Source organism: Molossus molossus, unplaced genomic scaffold, assembly GCF_014108415.1.
Source record: "Molossus molossus isolate mMolMol1 unplaced genomic scaffold, mMolMol1.p scaffold_m16_p_10, whole genome shotgun sequence".
NCBI classification, from domain to species: domain Eukaryota; kingdom Metazoa; phylum Chordata; class Mammalia; order Chiroptera; family Molossidae; genus Molossus; species Molossus molossus.
The window spans coordinates 36,047,999-36,065,881 of NW_023425345.1; the positions used below are offsets into that span (position 1 = coordinate 36,047,999).

The window sequence follows — 17,883 nt, forward strand, 5'->3', positions numbered from 1 at the left end:
GTCTGGTCAAGGGCATGTACCTTGGTTGCGGGTCTGTCCCTGGCCCTGGTCCAGGTTGTGTGGGAGGCAACCAGTCGAAGTGGCCCTCTCTCTCTCCCTCTCTCTTCTTCCCTCCCACTCTATCTGAAGATAAATGAAAGAATATCCTCAGGTGAGGATTAAAAAAAAAATTAAAAAGAAAAGAAAAGGGTGCTGGATTTAGCAATTAGGTCATGGGAAACAACAGGCAGACAGCAAATAGTGAAGGAGAAGGTGGCTGAAGCCGACATTGAGGAGAGGGTGTAGCCAATGCTTTATGGGAACATTTGTCACCGAAAGGAAGGAGAAAGATAGGATATTAGTTTGGGGGGACAAGAGAATGCCGAGAAAGGTTCAGTGAGGACCTAAGAGGAAGACGGAACAGATGGTAGCAAGGGAAAGATTTCAGACGTAAGGAAAATGGTCTAGCTCATGGTGGCAAGGGGGTAATGATGAAAACAGAGAGTTATAAAAGAGGTGAGAGAGCATGCAAAAGGAAAGAATTACTGGAAACAGACTTAATGTGGAGACATTTAAAAATAACTAAATATATTCATGTAAGGAACTTAGAAGATTGGGACACAGAGTGTAATAAATTCTAGGTATCATAATTATCATTATTACTAATAAATGGCGGTAAAATCTTATGCAAAGTTATAGTTTTAACATAATCAACAAATTTTAAGCTTGATCAACATGAGATTAAGTTCTTCTCATACTCAGTTAAATATTAGTAAAATAAAATATTTTTTAATAGAAATAAAATGTTTTCTATGAAGAAAGGAACAAAAATATATTCTACTGGCTCAGAAATATTTCCTCCTTAATGTCAACAGTATTAAGGTTGAGAAATTCTGTTCTATTAACAAAGTATTTTAAAAAATGCTGGATACGTGTGAATGAGAGCATTTAATCATGCTATTTTATATGCTTTAATAATTAAATTATTCATTTTTGATGATTTCTTAGAAAGTAACAGATTGTCATTGAGATGCATTTAAAATTTTGAGTGCAATTAAAAACACCTGTTTGTCAGTCTTTTTCTTTATCCTCACTCAAGGACTTTTTTCCATTTTTTTTGTTCAGATAGAGTAGGAAAGAGAGAAACATCGGCATGAAAGGGACACATCGAGTGGCTGCCTCCCGCACAACCCAACCAGGGCCGGGGACAAACTGCAACCGAGGTACATGCCCTTAGCGGGAACCGAACCCGGGTCTCTCTGGACCACAGGTCGACGCTCTAAGCGCTGAGCCAAACTGGCCAGGGCTTGTTTGTCAGTCTTAAATTTTAATGATAACCAAGTCATTATGGAAATGCTGATTTAAAAAAATTTTAACAAGAAAAAAAAATGTAAAATTCTGGGCACTCAGAAGGAAGCCAAAACGTAGCATGAACAGGCATGAGTTTCTGGCGCTCATCAACCCTTCTCATTGAAGTAAAATACCTAAACATCTCACATGTGAATCCCTCACAAACGTTAGCCCTCTTTTCTGTACATCACATGATTTTTACTTAGAAAATAACTGCGACTATATTTTGTAAATTGCCACAAACAGGCCTTACTTTTCTAGAAAATCCGTTTTTTGGGGGTTTATTTTTAAGTGAATATTTTTGTCTAGAGAATCAGGGAGCTCCGCAGCAAATGAAATAAAACTTCTTTTTTTTTTTCAACCGCAGTGGGTTGCCAGTCACCTTGCTGGTGCTGGGACAATGACCCTGCCGGCTCGCTGGGGCTTCCTGGCCGCCGGCCCAGTCAGCAGGAGGCTCAGGCTCGTTGTTGGGCTGCTATGTGTTCTGGGCTTTGTGATGCGATCCTGCTGTCCACAAGGCAGCAAACCCAGCCCATCACAAATGCACACTAGGGTTTGACAATTAAAATGTAATCCTGGTCTTAGACATAAAAACAGTTATTTTTAAATCTAAGCGACACATGCTGCACAGCAAACACCAGGTTCTAGCTTTTGCTCCACTTTTGTAGTTAAATGCACGTGGCCGAAATGTAAAGGGGGCAAGGGCCAGAAGATTAAATCCACGGAATTTTCGATCAGATAAATGGTATCACTTACCATATCAAATGCAAAAAGGGCTCAGAAGAAAGAGCAGATCAATACAGGCATTCCTATAGATTTCATGTGGATTTTGGAATCATCCCTGTTGTGAAAAGCTATTGCCACCATCTCTGGCTCCCAACAATGCCTCTGCCACACACAACTCCAGTGCTGAAATTCCACCACTACCCTTTCTCCCCACTCTGGGGGGGAGGGGGTGTCCTGAAAAACTATACCGCCTCTCTCCACCATTCCCATCTCAGGTGGAGTCTAAAAGGAAGTGGAGACTTTGCTCATGAATAATAATCCTAGAAGGACTGTCCTCACCTGTCCACAGAAGAAAGGGAAGTTATGTTCTTTGTGTAATGTTTTAGTTAAGAGATTGTAGAGGTTTTTATGGGAAGCCTTTTACAAATTTGTATTCAGAGTTATAAACCAGTATCCAAATAGACTTTGTAAGAGAACAGTTTCTCAACCTCAACACTATTGTCATTCTGTGTTGGCTGAGTCTTTGTTGTGGGCATCCTGTGCATCGTGGGCTGCCCTGTGCATCGTGGGCTGCCCTGTGCACCGTGGGCTGCCCTGTGCATCGTGGGCTGCCCTGTGCACCGTGGGCTGCCCTGTGCATTGTGGGCTGTCCTGTGCATCGTGGGTTGTCCTATGCATCCTGTGCATTGTGGGCTGCCCTGTGCATCGTGGGCTGTCCTATGCATCCTGTGCATCGTGGGCTGCCCTGTGCATTGTGGGATGTCCTGTGCATCGTGGGCTGTCCTATGCATCCTGTGCATTGTGGGCTGCCCTGTGCATCGTGGGATGTCCTATGCATCCTGTGCATCGTGGGCTGTCCTATGCATCCTGTGCATTGTGGGCTGCCCTGTGCATCGTGGGCTGTCCTGTGCATCGTGGGCTATTTAGCAGCATCCCTGGCCTCTAATCACTAGATGCTAGTCACACTCTTCCCAGAGTTTTGACAACCAAACATGTCTCAAGACATTGTCAAATATCTCCGGAACACAATATGCACAAAGCAAATCTATCCAAGCATTCCCAGGAGAAGAAAATATGACAGGCACAATTTTAACAATCTCTAAATTTGGATTAGGGAAAGATGTCATTTATAGAGATTAGTCCTTTAATTAGGAGGCAATAAAATGCAGAAGGTTAGAGTACAGGCTTTGGAATCAGAGATCTAGATTGATTTACTAGCCGTACTATCTTACTTAAAGTCCTTCATTGTTTTTACATATAATAGGAGGATAATTAGTCGCATCCATCTATCCCGGAACAAGCCTCAGGGTCTTCACATGTGGCCAGGATGTACTTCTCCTTCCTCTTGGCCTGACTGGCTCCTTCTCATCCTTCTCATCCTTCATGTCGCAGTTTAAATAAGCCCTCCTCAGAAAGGCCTTTCTATTTGATCTTCCTACAGCCAGGCTCTCTTGTGATCACCTATCACAGCACTTCTTGCAGGACTCACCCTGTTTTATAACATTTTATGCTTCCCCCACTATTTTATAAGTTCCATAAGTTGCCAGGACTCACGTCTGTTTACTCAACAGTGTGTCCTGAATACCTAGCATGGTGGCTGGCCCATAGTACAGACTCAACAAAAATGGATGTATGAATGAATGAATGAATGAATGAATACACAAGTTTTTAAAAATTATCATCATTATCATCATCAAATGATGTACTGAGTAGACAACTTCCTATTTTACAAAAATATTCATTTCATTTTTTTCCATGTTAAGATCAAAACGTCCCCATCAGTAATAGCACATGAAACAATCACAGCAGAATTCCTGGAGGAGCATTAACAACAATGCCCAGGGAACTGCAGAAAGCCTAATGTTTGCAGAATCGCACAGAGCTGGGCAGTCACGACCTGGGTTAGGTGTGCACCATGTATGATCTGGAAGATCTGGCTCGAGCTGGGCTCGGGCAGTTACCTCACTGTGCCTCAGGAGCTCCGGCTCCCATGTTGGAGACAAGGCTCAGCAGCTAGCTCACTGCTGTGCTGGGCCCTCCGGCCAGCCGGCGTCTAGATGGGCAGGAAGAACACTAGCTTTGTGGTGGGCTCACTGGCAAAATAATACGTAGTTCTTAAAAATCAAACCACAGTTAAAGTATATTTTCTTTAAAATAAAGGAAATAATTATAGTCCGGCCTGGTTGAGCGTTGACTCATGTACCAACAGGTCACCAGTTTGATTCCCGGTCAGGACACATGCTCAGGTTGTGGGCACGATCCCCAGTGGGGGGCATGCAGGAGGCAGCCCAATCAATATTCTCTCTCATCAATTTTTCTCTCTCTCTCTTCCTTTCTCTCCAAAATCAATAAGGAAAAAAAAAAGTAAAAAAATTAAATAAAGGAAATAATTATAAAGTGATATTCAGATAGAGAAGAGAAAGGCAGGAATGGGGTACATATATAGATATGTTGGAACCATGTTGTTAAAATATTTGTGCTAACAAGAAAGTAAATTTTAAAAATACTATCTTCCATACTCTGTCAAGGAGAAAGAATGCTGAACAGAAAAGAAGATACAGTCCTGGCCGGTTTGGCTCAGCGGTTGGAGCGTCGGCCTGCGGTACAGAGAGACCCCGGGTTCGGTTCCCGCTAAGGGCGCGTACCTCGGTTGCAGTCTCTGGCCCTGGTTGGTTGTGCGGGTGGCAGCCACTCGATGTGTCCCTTTCACATCGATGTTTCTCTCTCTCTCTCTTCCTCTCTCTCCCTCCCACTCTATCTGTACAAAAAATGGAAAAATGTCCTTGGGTGAGGATAAAAAAAATAAAATAAAAAAAAAGAAGATACATACTGGTGACAATAGTTGAAGTTCAGGGGGCCCCGAAGATCCTAAGAGCTATTTAATTTTACCCAGCTACTCAAACCATGTCTGAGTTTTCGAAATCCCTCTCTGTGGTTTTTTAAAAATCATGGATAATGATAAGAGCAAAGAAGCATCTGTAGACCTAAATTTGAGATTGTGACAGATTTTGCAAGCTACTCACAAATAAACTTGCTGCTGGTCTCCACGATAACACACCAAAGTGGATCACTCACGTGGTAATGTGGGAAGGGGTCGAGATCAAGAGAAACCAGAATGGGTTCAGACTAACCTCACACTAGGGATGTGGCAGACATTCTGTAGCTGGGCTTTGGCAAGGAGGCTTCGAGAAGGAACTGAATAATTTTTTTGAAAGATGGGCGGAGTGACAGTATATTTGAGACAGATTTCCACGTGAATGAAGAACCGTGGGAGAGGTGACCACGTCAACGTGAAGGCGTGCTTCCAGAAGCAAGCCAGGCGCGCTGTCCTCAGCACTGCCCTACGCAACAGTCTAGCACCGTTGACGAAAATCCATGGGAGCAGAGGTTGGCAATTTCTTTTTTCAGAAAAGGGCCAGATAACAAGTTGGCTTTGTGGGCCTCGTACAGATTCCACTGCATGTTTTTATTTAAAAACAAAGCGAAACAAGAAAATGTTATAATCATTCTTAGCCTGAGGTGACAATTCAGATTTCCTCACGGGCCACAGTTTGCAATCCCTGATCTAGAGCTGAACAAACTTGAGGATGACATGAGAGAGAATAAATATATTGCTTACCAGAATCAATGGATCCATAAAGGTACCATGGCACCTTAGAACTGGAAGGGACCCAAAACCTAGAGATCAGCTGGTCAGAAAACGCCTAATCTATTCACAGGACTAAATGGAATGGCCCTTAGATTACAGGTTGGAAGGAAGAAAACAAAAAACAAAAACAGAAATAAAGGCACACTTTTACACTTAAAATCCCAAATTCCCAATCATATGACTACAGGATAGGCATCTATAGCTTGACAGCTGAACCAATGCAGGGTGGCATATTAGCCAAGAGTCAGCCACAAGAGTGTGGTGTGACTGCAAATCCCACTCTGCAGAATTAGACACCACCACCCAACGTCTTGCCCTGGAGTGTTAGCATCAGGAGTCGGTGCTATAATATGTGAGGAAGGCTGAAGAAATTGAAGGTGTATCTAGAGGATGTGTGTAACAGGACCTGAGAACTGCAGAGAACGAGCTGGTTGGTGGTCTGGAAGCCTTGACTGGGTTCCCAGGAGGCAGGGGAGGAAAGAATTCTTGGTGGGAACTGCTCACAGTGCCGATAGTGGCTGGGGCATCGGGATACCATGTATTCATGTGCTTTTTTCTCCCTTTAGGTTATACAGCATGAAATACTGAGTCAGTGGAAAGCACTCTCCATTTTTCTTCAAGCAACAGTCCAACATCTCAAGGAAAAAGGCAACTCAGGAATGAAGGCCCTGTCATTTATAACCAGACAATATGCTCCCAGATAGAAGTGGGGAAATCATCCTCACACTGCTTAACTCCTTACTCTTTCATCCCTGAGTCCAAATTTGTCCTTCTTTAACACAATACGGACTAAATTCACTCCTTTTATATCTATCTATCTATATATAGGAGATATATATATATATATGACTCTTTAACTATTTTCAAACATGTACTCCCTAAATTGTTGCTGCTTCTGGAAACAAATCACTAATTCCTTCTACAGCTCATTAAATTTCACATATGCTATAGTTTCAAAACTACTGAGAACAATCAGAGATTTAAAAATTATTTTCATATGTGTGGTTCCATTTGCTCCTTTGGAAGCAAGGAAAGTATCATATTCTCTCTGTCTCTTCCTTCCTCCCTCCCTCTCTGGCGAGGCCATCTAAACAAAGTCCAGGGAATATGCATAACATATCTCAGACAGGCAACTTGAAAGTGGCAAGTCCAGGTTTATACCTAAAACTTCTGAGTTCTAAGCCCATGCACTTTCATATTATTTGTTAAAGGCTATACAGTCAAAGGGTCTTACTTAGTGTGGTATGGGTTTGCAATATGGTAGTAGAATTTGTTGTTGTTAATCCTCACCCAAGGATATTCCTCCACTGATTTTTAGATAGATAGAGGAAGGAAGGAAGGAAGGAAGGAAGGAAGGAAGGAAGGAAGGAAGGAAGGAAGGAAGGAAGGAAGGAAGGAAGGAAGGAAGGAAGGAAGGGCGAGCGGGAGAAAAACATCAATGTGAGAGAGACACACCGAATGGTTGCCTCCCGCATGACCTTGACTGGGGCCGAACCGGCCAGGGCTGTGGTAGTAGAATTTTTAACCGCATGTACAGCAGGGTAAGTTTGACAAATTCTCATAAAAAAAGAAATAATACAAGGAACAGGGTGGGGATACAGAATGGCAGATTTGGGAATCCTTTATTTAGTTTGAAACTCCTTGGTTCTTTTACCTTCCATTCTATTCCAAACCACCATGAAATTCCTAGAGCAACTCTAATAAACATGACTGCAGAAGTATCAAGTTCATACCACTCCAGAGTTGTTTTTACAGACCTGCATTTGAAGCTGGTATTGTGGGTGAGCAGTTTTCCTTGTCACATGTTCCCATCATTGTAGCTAAAGTCATAGTAGGAACGTCGTTACTTCCTGAGAACAAAGAAGAATATGGTCTAGAGACAAATATGCAAATGACAAGAAACGAACACACTATGACAAAGGCACTACCACTCCCACTTAGCTGTGTTCCTAAAGTCTTTTAGTTAAGTTAGTTTGAAACGTGAAATAGTTGTGCCTATTGGAGCAATTTTATAAATGGAGAATAGGTTCATGAGTAATCAACTAAAAGCCTTTTATACCTTTCTAAAGGGGCTGATAAGGTATAAATAATACTGTAGACCTTAACCACCATGTGTAACAATGTTTCCATGGCCAAAGGCATTCAGGGTTCGGACTTGGAATGCCAGGAACACACTTTTCCCAATGCAGTGGGTGCTCCCTGAGCATGGCCCAGGCCTGGGGTTGCTGGCCAGAGCTGGAATCCACTACAGGAAGGGAGGCCACACATTTGACCTCTGTCTCTCCTGGCCCCCTGACTTGGACAAGCATGAGGGGAAGAGCGGGTACATCACTTGGGGTGGAGTGGGTTTCAGGGTGATCAGGGAAGAACAGAGGTGGGGTTTCTGAGCGTGCTCTGGTAGCCATTCCCTTACTCACTAAATATTTACTGACTCTGTGCTAGACTCTGATGGCCCAGAGTCAGGCCTTGGAGAATCAATAATCAGTGAGCACAGAGAGGTACAGACATAATTTTCATTGGCTGGAGGAAGTGAAGTACAGATAAAGTAATGTCATACACTAGGAGAGGGAGAAGTAAATTCTAGAAAGACAAAAAAAAGAAGAAAGCTTTTGGAGAAGAATCCACCTAAGAGAGACATGGGATTTACACATAGGGAAAGGAGGTGGAGGGAAAGGGGGCCATTCCAGGTGTCGTTTGTGTGACAAAAGGCACAGAGACCAGCAAAGACCCAGACAGGATAGCAGTGACCTGAGATCCCAGGCTAATGATTTTAAACCAAGCATTCCATAGCCAGCAGCAGTCTCAGAAATGTGTTTGAACTAATAAGAGACAGAATCAGTCCTGGCCGGTTTGGATCAGCAGTTAGAGCGTCGGCCCGTGAACCAGGAGTTCCGGGTTCAGTTCCCACTAAGGGCACGTACCTCGGCTGCGGTTTGTCCCGGCCCCGGTTGGGATTGTGTGTGTGGCAACCACTTGGTGTGTCTCTCTCACATCAATGTTTTTCTCTCTCTCTCTTCCTTCCTCTCTCCCTCCCGTTCTATCTGAAGATAAATGCAAAAATGTCCTCGGGTGAGGATAAAAAAAAAAGAGAGAACCAGCCCTGGCCGGTTTGGTTCAGCGGTTAGAGCATCAGCCTGCAGTCCAGAGAGACCCGGGTTCGGTTCCCGCTAAGGGCACATACCTTGGTTGCAGTTTGTCCCCGGCTCTGGTTGGTTGTGCGGGTGGCAGCCACTCGATGTGTCCCTTTCACGTCAATGTTTCTCTCTCTTTCTCTCTTCCTCTCCCTCCCTCCCACCCTCAGGTGAGGATTAAAAAAAAAAGAGAGAGAGAGAATCAGAGCTGTGATCAGAATGAATGACGGGAGCAGGCAGAAGGGAGACTGCAGGGGAGGAAGCCACACAGGAGGGTCCTGCAGTTTTCTGGATCAGAGGAAAGGAGGGCGAGAAACAGGAGGGCGGCCCTGAGAACAGGGAAGAAGGAACATGCGTGGGAGACACTGTCACCTTCACTTGTCAACAGAACCTTCCCTCCAACTCCTCAGGCTTTTCTAGAACATGGACCAAGCTACAGATTCTATCCGTCCCAGAGGTAGGATTTGCATTCTCCTAAATTCCCAATGTCGTGTGCAAATTCTCCATCCTCCACCCTCATCTGCACCTGCGACGTGCTTGCCACTCCGCTCTAGCACCCCCAGCCTCCCCTCTTCGCTCCCACTGCGGGCTTTCTGATTATGACCCATTCCCGGAAGCACCGCATACTTGGGCACTCCAGATTTCACCTGCCACCTCGGTCATCCTCCACAAGCCACTCAACCTTGGGCGGAGTAGAGTGTCCCATACTTGAAAAAATAAACTTAATGCCCTGTATCAACAGATGTAACATATGGCATTGAAGTAAATTAAAAATATTATGAAAATAAGGGTATTTTGTCCAGGGCATGGTTATAGCACTCTCAGTCTATGAAACAAAAACCCTCAATCTATGGAGAATCAAGAATTTAACTTTGTTAGCTGTTCTCATATGCTAGATTCATAGTACTCAATTCTTTCTCTTTTTAACAGCTTTTTATATAAATATGCATAAATACTTTTAGTAAATATCTTGACATTTTAGGTTGTGTTGCCTATTTTGAAAGCAAAAAAAAAAAAAAAAAAAGATATTTCTAAGGAAGATATTTACATCCATAATATAATGACACTAACTTCCTTTATAAATAACACAATTAAAAATATTTTCCACTAGTTTCAAAAAACAATCAATATTAGATACATTTGAATTCAGGAATCAAGATACTTAGGCTTCAGCCTTACCCAGTAGTTTATGATTCACAGAGAGTTTAGTGAAAGGGAGTTTCGGGGGCATTTAGGTATGTGAGCTTTTCCTTCAACTATTTATACCTCTGAAACTCTGGGGAAAAGTAACATTTAAAGAATAAGAAACACAGTAACACAAAATATTTCCTGTTCCTGTGAATCAAGACTAATCCTTAAGTATGAAATTCAGTCTCAAGTTTAATAACTTTGATCTATGATCTTTCTATTTTGTGCTTTGATCACTTAGACGAAATAACAGATTTAAATGTCATTTAATTATCCCATATTCTGAGAAAGATACTGCCAAATATCATTAGTGTATTAAGAAATGTTTGTTAAAGGCAAGAAAGAATACAGTTTATAAGGCACCACTAATTAAGACATGCCTGTAAATGTAATGGCTTCAGGAGAAAGTGAGTCACTTGGTGGTTTCCATTCCCTAGAACCCTAGGCAGCAGAATCACCACAGAAACTAACAGCAAAGTGCAGAACTATGATTTCTATTCAGAAGAGTAGAAGAGGAGGATAAAAAGTAACAAAGAAACAACCAAAACAACAAAAGGTAGGAAAGTGGTAAAAAGAAATTTTTAGAAAGCAAAATAAATAAAAATTGTAAATAAGATAAAAAGAATAAGCCCCCCACTACAAGAATCATGGTGTACACAAATAAGTGATGTCTAACCAGTTAGCCAACCAAGATAAATATTGTACAGAAATTCTGATGGCCACATACTGATGGATTAGGCTCCATAATGACAATATTGTATTTTTTTTCTATACCATACTTCTTACTATATGATGGTTTCCAGACAAGACATTCATTATTTTCAATTATTATGTACTGTGGGCAAACATGTACAGCATAATGGTTGTAAATGATGCTGAATGTTCTTGGCAGAGAGGGAAAAGAGGAGGAAAAGCATCCCAAAGCTATTATCCTGCACCCAAGTGTTGACTGTGCTCTGGAATCTAGTCATCACTGAGCTCCTCACTGAGACAGCGCTTAGATGATGTTGCTTGTATAGGATACGCTGTCTACATTGACAGCTAATATACAGCCTAAAAGTATTTCACAGTCGTGAGCTCTTAGTGAACCAGACATGTTTTCAAAGGAATGAAGGAAAACATTTCCCCCATTAGTGTTTATCTGTAATCCTCTTAACAAGCTACCTACAAATCATAGCTGCCATCAGAGAAAGCTCATTTAGCGGTAATAGCAATACCTGTAATGGGAGTTCTGTTTTTCAGCCTGTCCACTTCCATAGTGAAGTCATCCTTCAGAAAAAGGAACCCAATAATGGAAAACAGGTAGACAAGGATGAGAGCGAGGACTGCAGTTAGAATAATGGAGCGGCCATTCCGTGTGACACTTTTTATGACATTGAGCAGAGTCTCTTCTCTGTACACCAAATCAAAAAGCTACAAAAAAAAATACAAACAAAAATGTAAAAAGCAAAAGATGAATAAATATAAAGGTCATTACAAACACAAATGCAAGCCATTTTAGTTTATCTGTGAAAAAATAATAACCTAAATGACACATTAAAAGTGAACCAAAATATATATTGCTAGCTTCTAATAAAGAGAACTCTAACACAACATATAATGTGCATCAATTGGTTTTGTAACCAACATAATTGTAATTGCATAAGCTATACAATAGCATAGCTTCAAATCTGAATTTAGAACAATTATAGTATTATATACTTCACCAACTTAGCCACTTATTCCTTATTTTTAGTCTAACTGATATTCTGCAGTTGCTTTTGGAATATGTAAAATAACTAAAGTGAGAATGCAGAATTAGTTTCACTTAAGTGATGAATAATTGACAGGCTCATTAAATGTATTGTTTAATCAAGTGATTAGAGGTGAAATGATGAGAACAATTTTATGAGCCTGCTGCAATAGAAAAGGTATGAAATTTTGAAATATTTGAGAAATGCAAACATCTTTCCTTAATAAAACGTATAATGAGGGCAAAACAAGTACTTTAGTATATACTTTTGGAAACAGAAGTATAAACAAAAATATAATACACAATTTTGCTAGTTCACTTCGTCTAATGGGTTATTCTCCATTATGTGTTTAGTAATAAAAAATCTGTGCAGTTGTCAAAACCCTAGATTATTTATTACTATGTAAAACGTTGAAATTATACATTAACAAGTATATGTTTTATTACCAAAAGCTGGTTAAAAGCAATAATGTAACAATCACTTAAAAAAGTATAAATACCTATTTAGAAATAAGGATTATTTAAAAATTTTGAATAATAGAAGTTTGTGTTCTGCCAGTGAGGTTTGTGTTGAGCAGTGATTAGAATTGCTAAACTGGTTGAAATGATCAATTAATTATCAGTTTCTGAAGGATGCCTGCAGAAACACCAGGGCCTTGTACTCTGTTTTTCTGAGTACTGAGGGTTATCCAGTCTAATTGTAGCCTTGCAAATAATTGCTGTAAAGTTATTAACTTGTTTGCTCACCTTTGGAATCTGTTATTTTATGATGGTAAAATATGAAAAGAGAATATGTTTAACTATTTTTCTATCTATCTTCTGAAGGGAGCTGCAAACTCTAGAAATGAAGTCAACCTTCTTCAGTACAACCAATGAACTAATGCGAATTCCACTTCCAAATTATCGATGCTCTGACTTAAAGTATTTAGTTGACTTAAGGATATTTTTCTTAACTTTAAATCAATAGTGGCTTAAGGAAAGGGTCTGACAATGGCTCTAGGTCCCTTCTGGATAGTTCCTGAAAGTATGTAGCATTCATGGGCTGCATATTCCTGGGCCCTATTCAAACCTCATGGACTCAGAACCGTGAGAACGCAAAAGGTGCTGACATTGCTCAGGTTGATGGTTCTTTCGGTTTATTTCTACAAGGAAAATCTAGAGTGTATCTTTTATTATTTCAAACACACGACTGACATGTGTGGACAAAACCAGGAATGCATATTCATATCATTTTTAAATATAAAAATATTTTAAAAATATGTTTAAATTCCATTTCGTTATTCTGCCCACTACAATTTCCGTCTAGTACTATAGACATCAAAATGGCTGATCTCCTTTCCATAACCAACCCAACGAAAACAAATTAGATCACTATGGTAAGATTTGAAACATAAAAGACAAGAGGAAAATACAACTAATAAGTAAGATTCAGTAACATAAATTAAAGTAACATTACTATTAACAAGTCATATAATCATTCAAATACACCTTTATTTTGTCAAATACCTTCCCTTAGAAAACTTGAAGATTTACACACATCGTTAGGTTATCTTCTTGATGGATCTTGCCGACCCTGGTCTCCTACGCTCTCCCTATCCACCCTGCAGGGCAGTGGGCGAAGTGCTGGGTCTCACTGACGATACACAGGGCGGGGCAAAAGTAGGTTTACAGTTGTGAGTACGCAAAACACAGAGTTTATCCTTGTATCATTCTTTGTTCATTACTGTACTATTTTCCATACAAATAACTATCAACCTACTTTTGCCCAACTCTGTATTGTCACGGGCAGATTTTTTAAAAATGAAATTTTTCAGGTGAATCAAGCAGAGAGGGAATTCATTTGAATCCCTGAAACAGGAAAAAACAAAACAAAACAGTCCTTTTGATTGGCGAATAATCTAATTAACTGCTTGGAAGATCATTATTAATCTACACTTATGGGGCCAATCCACTCTTTCCAGCGTTCGAGAGCAAGTGGAGAATTAGCTGTTCTTCAGTCTTCATACATGCGTGGGCTAGATAGCACCGCAGGGAAGCGGGAGGCCAGCAAACTGGGTCAGCTCAGTGTTTTCAGGTCTTCAGCGTGTTTTCAGGGAGGGTTTTCCTGGGTAGTGCTCGCTCCTGCGCGTCAGCTCTGGGCTGCAGAGGTACATGAGCTGCTCCTCTGCATGATGCCACCCTGGCACAGCCTCGGGTTTCAGAACACCGTGTATTTACATGGACTCCTCTCTGGTTGATGGCCACAAAATACATATGTAGGAAGAAAAACTGATAGCAAAATAAATAAATAGATAGATAGATAGATAGATGATAGATAAAACAAAACGACAAAACAAAAACCCACAAACACACCAAAAGTATGTAGAAGAAATCTGAAAATCCATCGTATGATTTAAATATATAAAGATAAGCTTAACAGTGACATTAGATCTGAAACGATAAAACTTTACTTAAAACAACTCATTGTCCTTTTGCCAGGCGGGCAGTTTCCCCTCATTTTACTCCTATGACACTCTAAAGACACGTATACTCTTTGGCACTGCAAATACAATACAGCGATTCCAGTTCCAAGGAAAGATGTGCCCGTGTGTCTCTCCCACACTCTGTTGGAAAACTCCGCGTGCAGAGGGAAGTACGATCCGCCTGAAAACAACAGCAGCCGGTTCCGTGAAACCCGGGTCACGAGTGGACTCGTTGGTTCCTTCTCAGAGAGGAAATAAAGAATTCTACCACATATGTAGTTTCTCAGAGAGAGAGACTAAAAATAATAACAATTCATGCTTTGCCTAGGAAATTCTAAAAATAACATAATCTGTCCTAAATGTCAGGCCCTGCTTTAAAAAAAAAAAAGAAACTCAAAGGAAGAAGCTCAAGCAGCGGCATTGTGCGCTTGCCCAGCAGCGACTGTCCACACCGAGAGGAACTCACCAGGAAGCTGTAGAAGAATTCGTGGACAAAGAGGCCCAGCATGCAGACCAGGACATAGGCCACGTGGTAGAGAAAGGCCATGTCCAGGATGACCGCTCGGTACCCTCGGGTGAACGTGCCGCGATTCCCGACGAAACTCACCAGAAACACTATTTTATTACAAAGCTAAAGGGAGGGAAAAAAAATTAGATGTTACTGTCTTATTTATCCCCAAATGCACATAAATAACAGGTCACTGACAAAACCTGTTGTTCACAAGTCTGTGGTTTTCTTTCATGGTTTTTCATGTTGTTGTTTTTCAGCACTGCTTACAGATCTGCATGCAGACACAGTGCAGCCCGGACGTGTATGCTTGGCAGGTCTAGGGAAAGAGAAGAGAATAAGGGCCCCAGGGATGCAACCGACATGGACCTGAATTCAAATCTTGACACTCATGCTACTGCTGCCGTGACCAGAGCCGGCAACTGCGGGCCTTGATTGTTTCCTCTGAAAAGTTGGAATAAAGGGATTCCCAACTCATAGAATTATTCAGAGGATGAAAAAGCCCATAAAGCATAGGAAGCACTTAATACAATGACTCTTTAAATACTACTCATTATATGTTCCACACTGAAAGTAACCTATGTAATAGTTTTATTATACTAGCAATATAACATAAAAATGTCTTCAGAAAATATCCAAAGAACTGTCCTAGATCATGTTTGTTTTTTTTTACCCCACTGTTTCTCAACTGAGTATTATTTTAAACAAATCAGCTTCTTAAATTATTTTTGCATTTAACTTTCTTTAAATACATAAAAATTATAAATATACCTATATACCTAGGTTAAAATAAATATAAGGTGGATAGATATTTTCTAAGCTCTATGTGTAGTAAATTCAATAAACATTTTGGAGTGTTTATTACGACTGGTACCATGTAGAGTATTTATATTAAAGTTATATGTAATATTGCCTTTTGGGCATCATCTTAGAATACAGAAATTTATGCTGAGGGTCTTTGGCAGTCACAGCACCTGTGCGAGGATCCCCAAAGCGCACAGTTGTCACGAACTCGGTGCTGTCTGTCTGGTTCTTGAATCAGCGCTTCACTGGTAAACTGATTCATCAGGGAATGAATCACAGATTTCAGAATTTCAGTTTCTTCTTTCAAATTGTTCTCTGAGTTCTTTAAGTTATCTATTGGCACCATATTTGTCTTTATATGTCCCAACCTAACTTTGGGGGGAAAAGTTGCTCTTTACAGCCCTGTTGATTTTTTCAATATATATGAAAGAAATGGCCTTATGGAATGATTTTAAGTAACATAAATAGGAGCAAAACACTTTGAGGCAAAAGTGAAAAATGTGAGGTTGGAAAAACATTTTCTTTCAACTTCCTGAAGTCCAAATCAATACAGATAAAATGAGAAATGGGCTATCATTGCACGTGGTGAAGATAGCTACATTTTCTCCTACTAATTAACTATCCTCTCAATAATTAATGTTATCATTTCTCTCATTATCTTGTTAACGATTTGAATAATGTCAAACAGAATGTCTTACTTCACTATGTAGTGTTTCGTTATCACATCTTTATAGATCATCATTGAATTTAGCTACGGTGGAATAGATGCCTTTATATTTACCAACCAAGAGCAAGTTTAATATTATAAGAAGTCATTATTTTAAAAACCCAAAAGCTATATACAAGGTGCAGATATAAATGTAGTATTTGACAATAAACATTATGAAAATGATGAAAAGTAAAATGTCTGAGTGAAGTAATAATATTCAGTGTATGTGTGTGTGTTTGTGTTTTAATCCTCACCTGAGGATATTCTCCATTTATCTTCAGATAGAGTTGGAGAGAGAGAGAGAGAGAGAGAGAGAGAGAGAGAGAGAGAGAGAGAGAAAGAGAGAGAGAGAGGAGAGAAACATAGACGTGAGAGAGACACATTGATTGGTTGCCTCTGCACGACCCCGACCAGGACCAGGGACCAAACTGCAACCGAGGGACGTGTCCTTGACCGGAATCAAACCCAAGACTCTGGTCCATGGGCTGATGCTCCAACCACTGAGTCCAACCGTCCAGGGCAATATTCAGTGCTTTACTCTTTCAGTTGTTTCAAGTAACTATTATTGAAATGTAAACTGCCTTGATCAACCCACTATAGTTCATCAATATGAAATAGAAATAAGTTCTATAAAATATAAAGTTAAAAATTGGAATTGTGACTTTTCAGAAGGGTGAATGATATGCTTAAGACAAATTACTTATATTTTGTTTCCTGATCTCTACTTTCCTAAACTAAATCCTGAAAAGATGATGCAGAAAAACTATTTATAAGCCCTTTACACTGAGGAAAAGTAATGCATTAAATTTGAATTCTCAAAATAGCAATCCGTTTCAGTTCTCAACGCAAAAGCAAGGACACAGTTCTGCCTAAAAGGGTCTCTGCTATTTTTGCATGAAAAATAAAGATTTACATTATATTTTCAGGGCTTTTTTTTTTCGTCTTGACCTAGGACTAGATGTTGATGAGTATATCTCTATTCTCTAGACTAAGCTGACGTGAAGTGGAGTTGATGTGGGGGGTGGCATCCACCTTTCTGCAGAGACTAGAAACCCAGAAATTGTGCTCCTTTTCTTTTGAAGTGTTCGTACCAAGGAGAAATAAATGCAAAGATAAATGACTGGGTAGGAAAGAAGATGAACTCTGGTTTTTCCCGCATCGTGACCTTAAAATGCGTACATTGTTTTTATAAAGCATTTTCTATGAAAGCTGGGAATGCTTATGCAGAGAATGAAGAAGTTGCATAAAACATTCTCCCTTCTCATGTTGTCACTTACTTAATGGTGTCTAATCAGTCCTTCATTTGTCAACACCATTATATAGGCAGTCATTGTTTCTATGGCTAGGGCAACAATAAGTGGAAGATGCGAGAACTGGGCAAGGTAATTCATGTGTCTTTGCAGGACTTGAACACTGCAGTTCAGTGAAAGACCCTGGATTGGAAGTTGGGCCACCGGGGTTCCAGTCTTGGCTCTGTCACTAATTACTTTGCTGAGTCCTCCTGGTCTCAACAGGATGCTGTATATTCATTTCCAAAAGGAGATGCCTAGGCATGAATAATCCTTAAGGATTATAGCTCTTGAATTCTATGTGATGTTCTTTCAATTTTACTGTTTTATGTAATCACAGAAATTCATAGCTGCCT

At 40.3% G+C, this 17,883-nt stretch overlaps 1 protein-coding gene across 2 annotated transcripts in view; it reads right to left on the reverse strand.

The window, feature by feature from the left end:
- Nucleotides 1-17,883, reverse strand: part of ITPR2 (inositol 1,4,5-trisphosphate receptor type 2) — a 470,721-nt gene that overhangs the window by 58,894 nt on the left and 393,944 nt on the right. For both annotated transcript variants that reach the window (XM_036251040.1, XM_036251039.1), the window contains exons 50-52: nt 14,684-14,848; nt 11,241-11,436; nt 7,462-7,554 (exon numbers count right to left, since the gene is read on the reverse strand). In XM_036251040.1, coding sequence (XP_036106933.1) covers nt 7,462-7,554; nt 11,241-11,436; nt 14,684-14,848 — 454 coding nt within the window. The remainder of the gene's footprint in view (nt 1-7,461; nt 7,555-11,240; nt 11,437-14,683; nt 14,849-17,883) is intronic.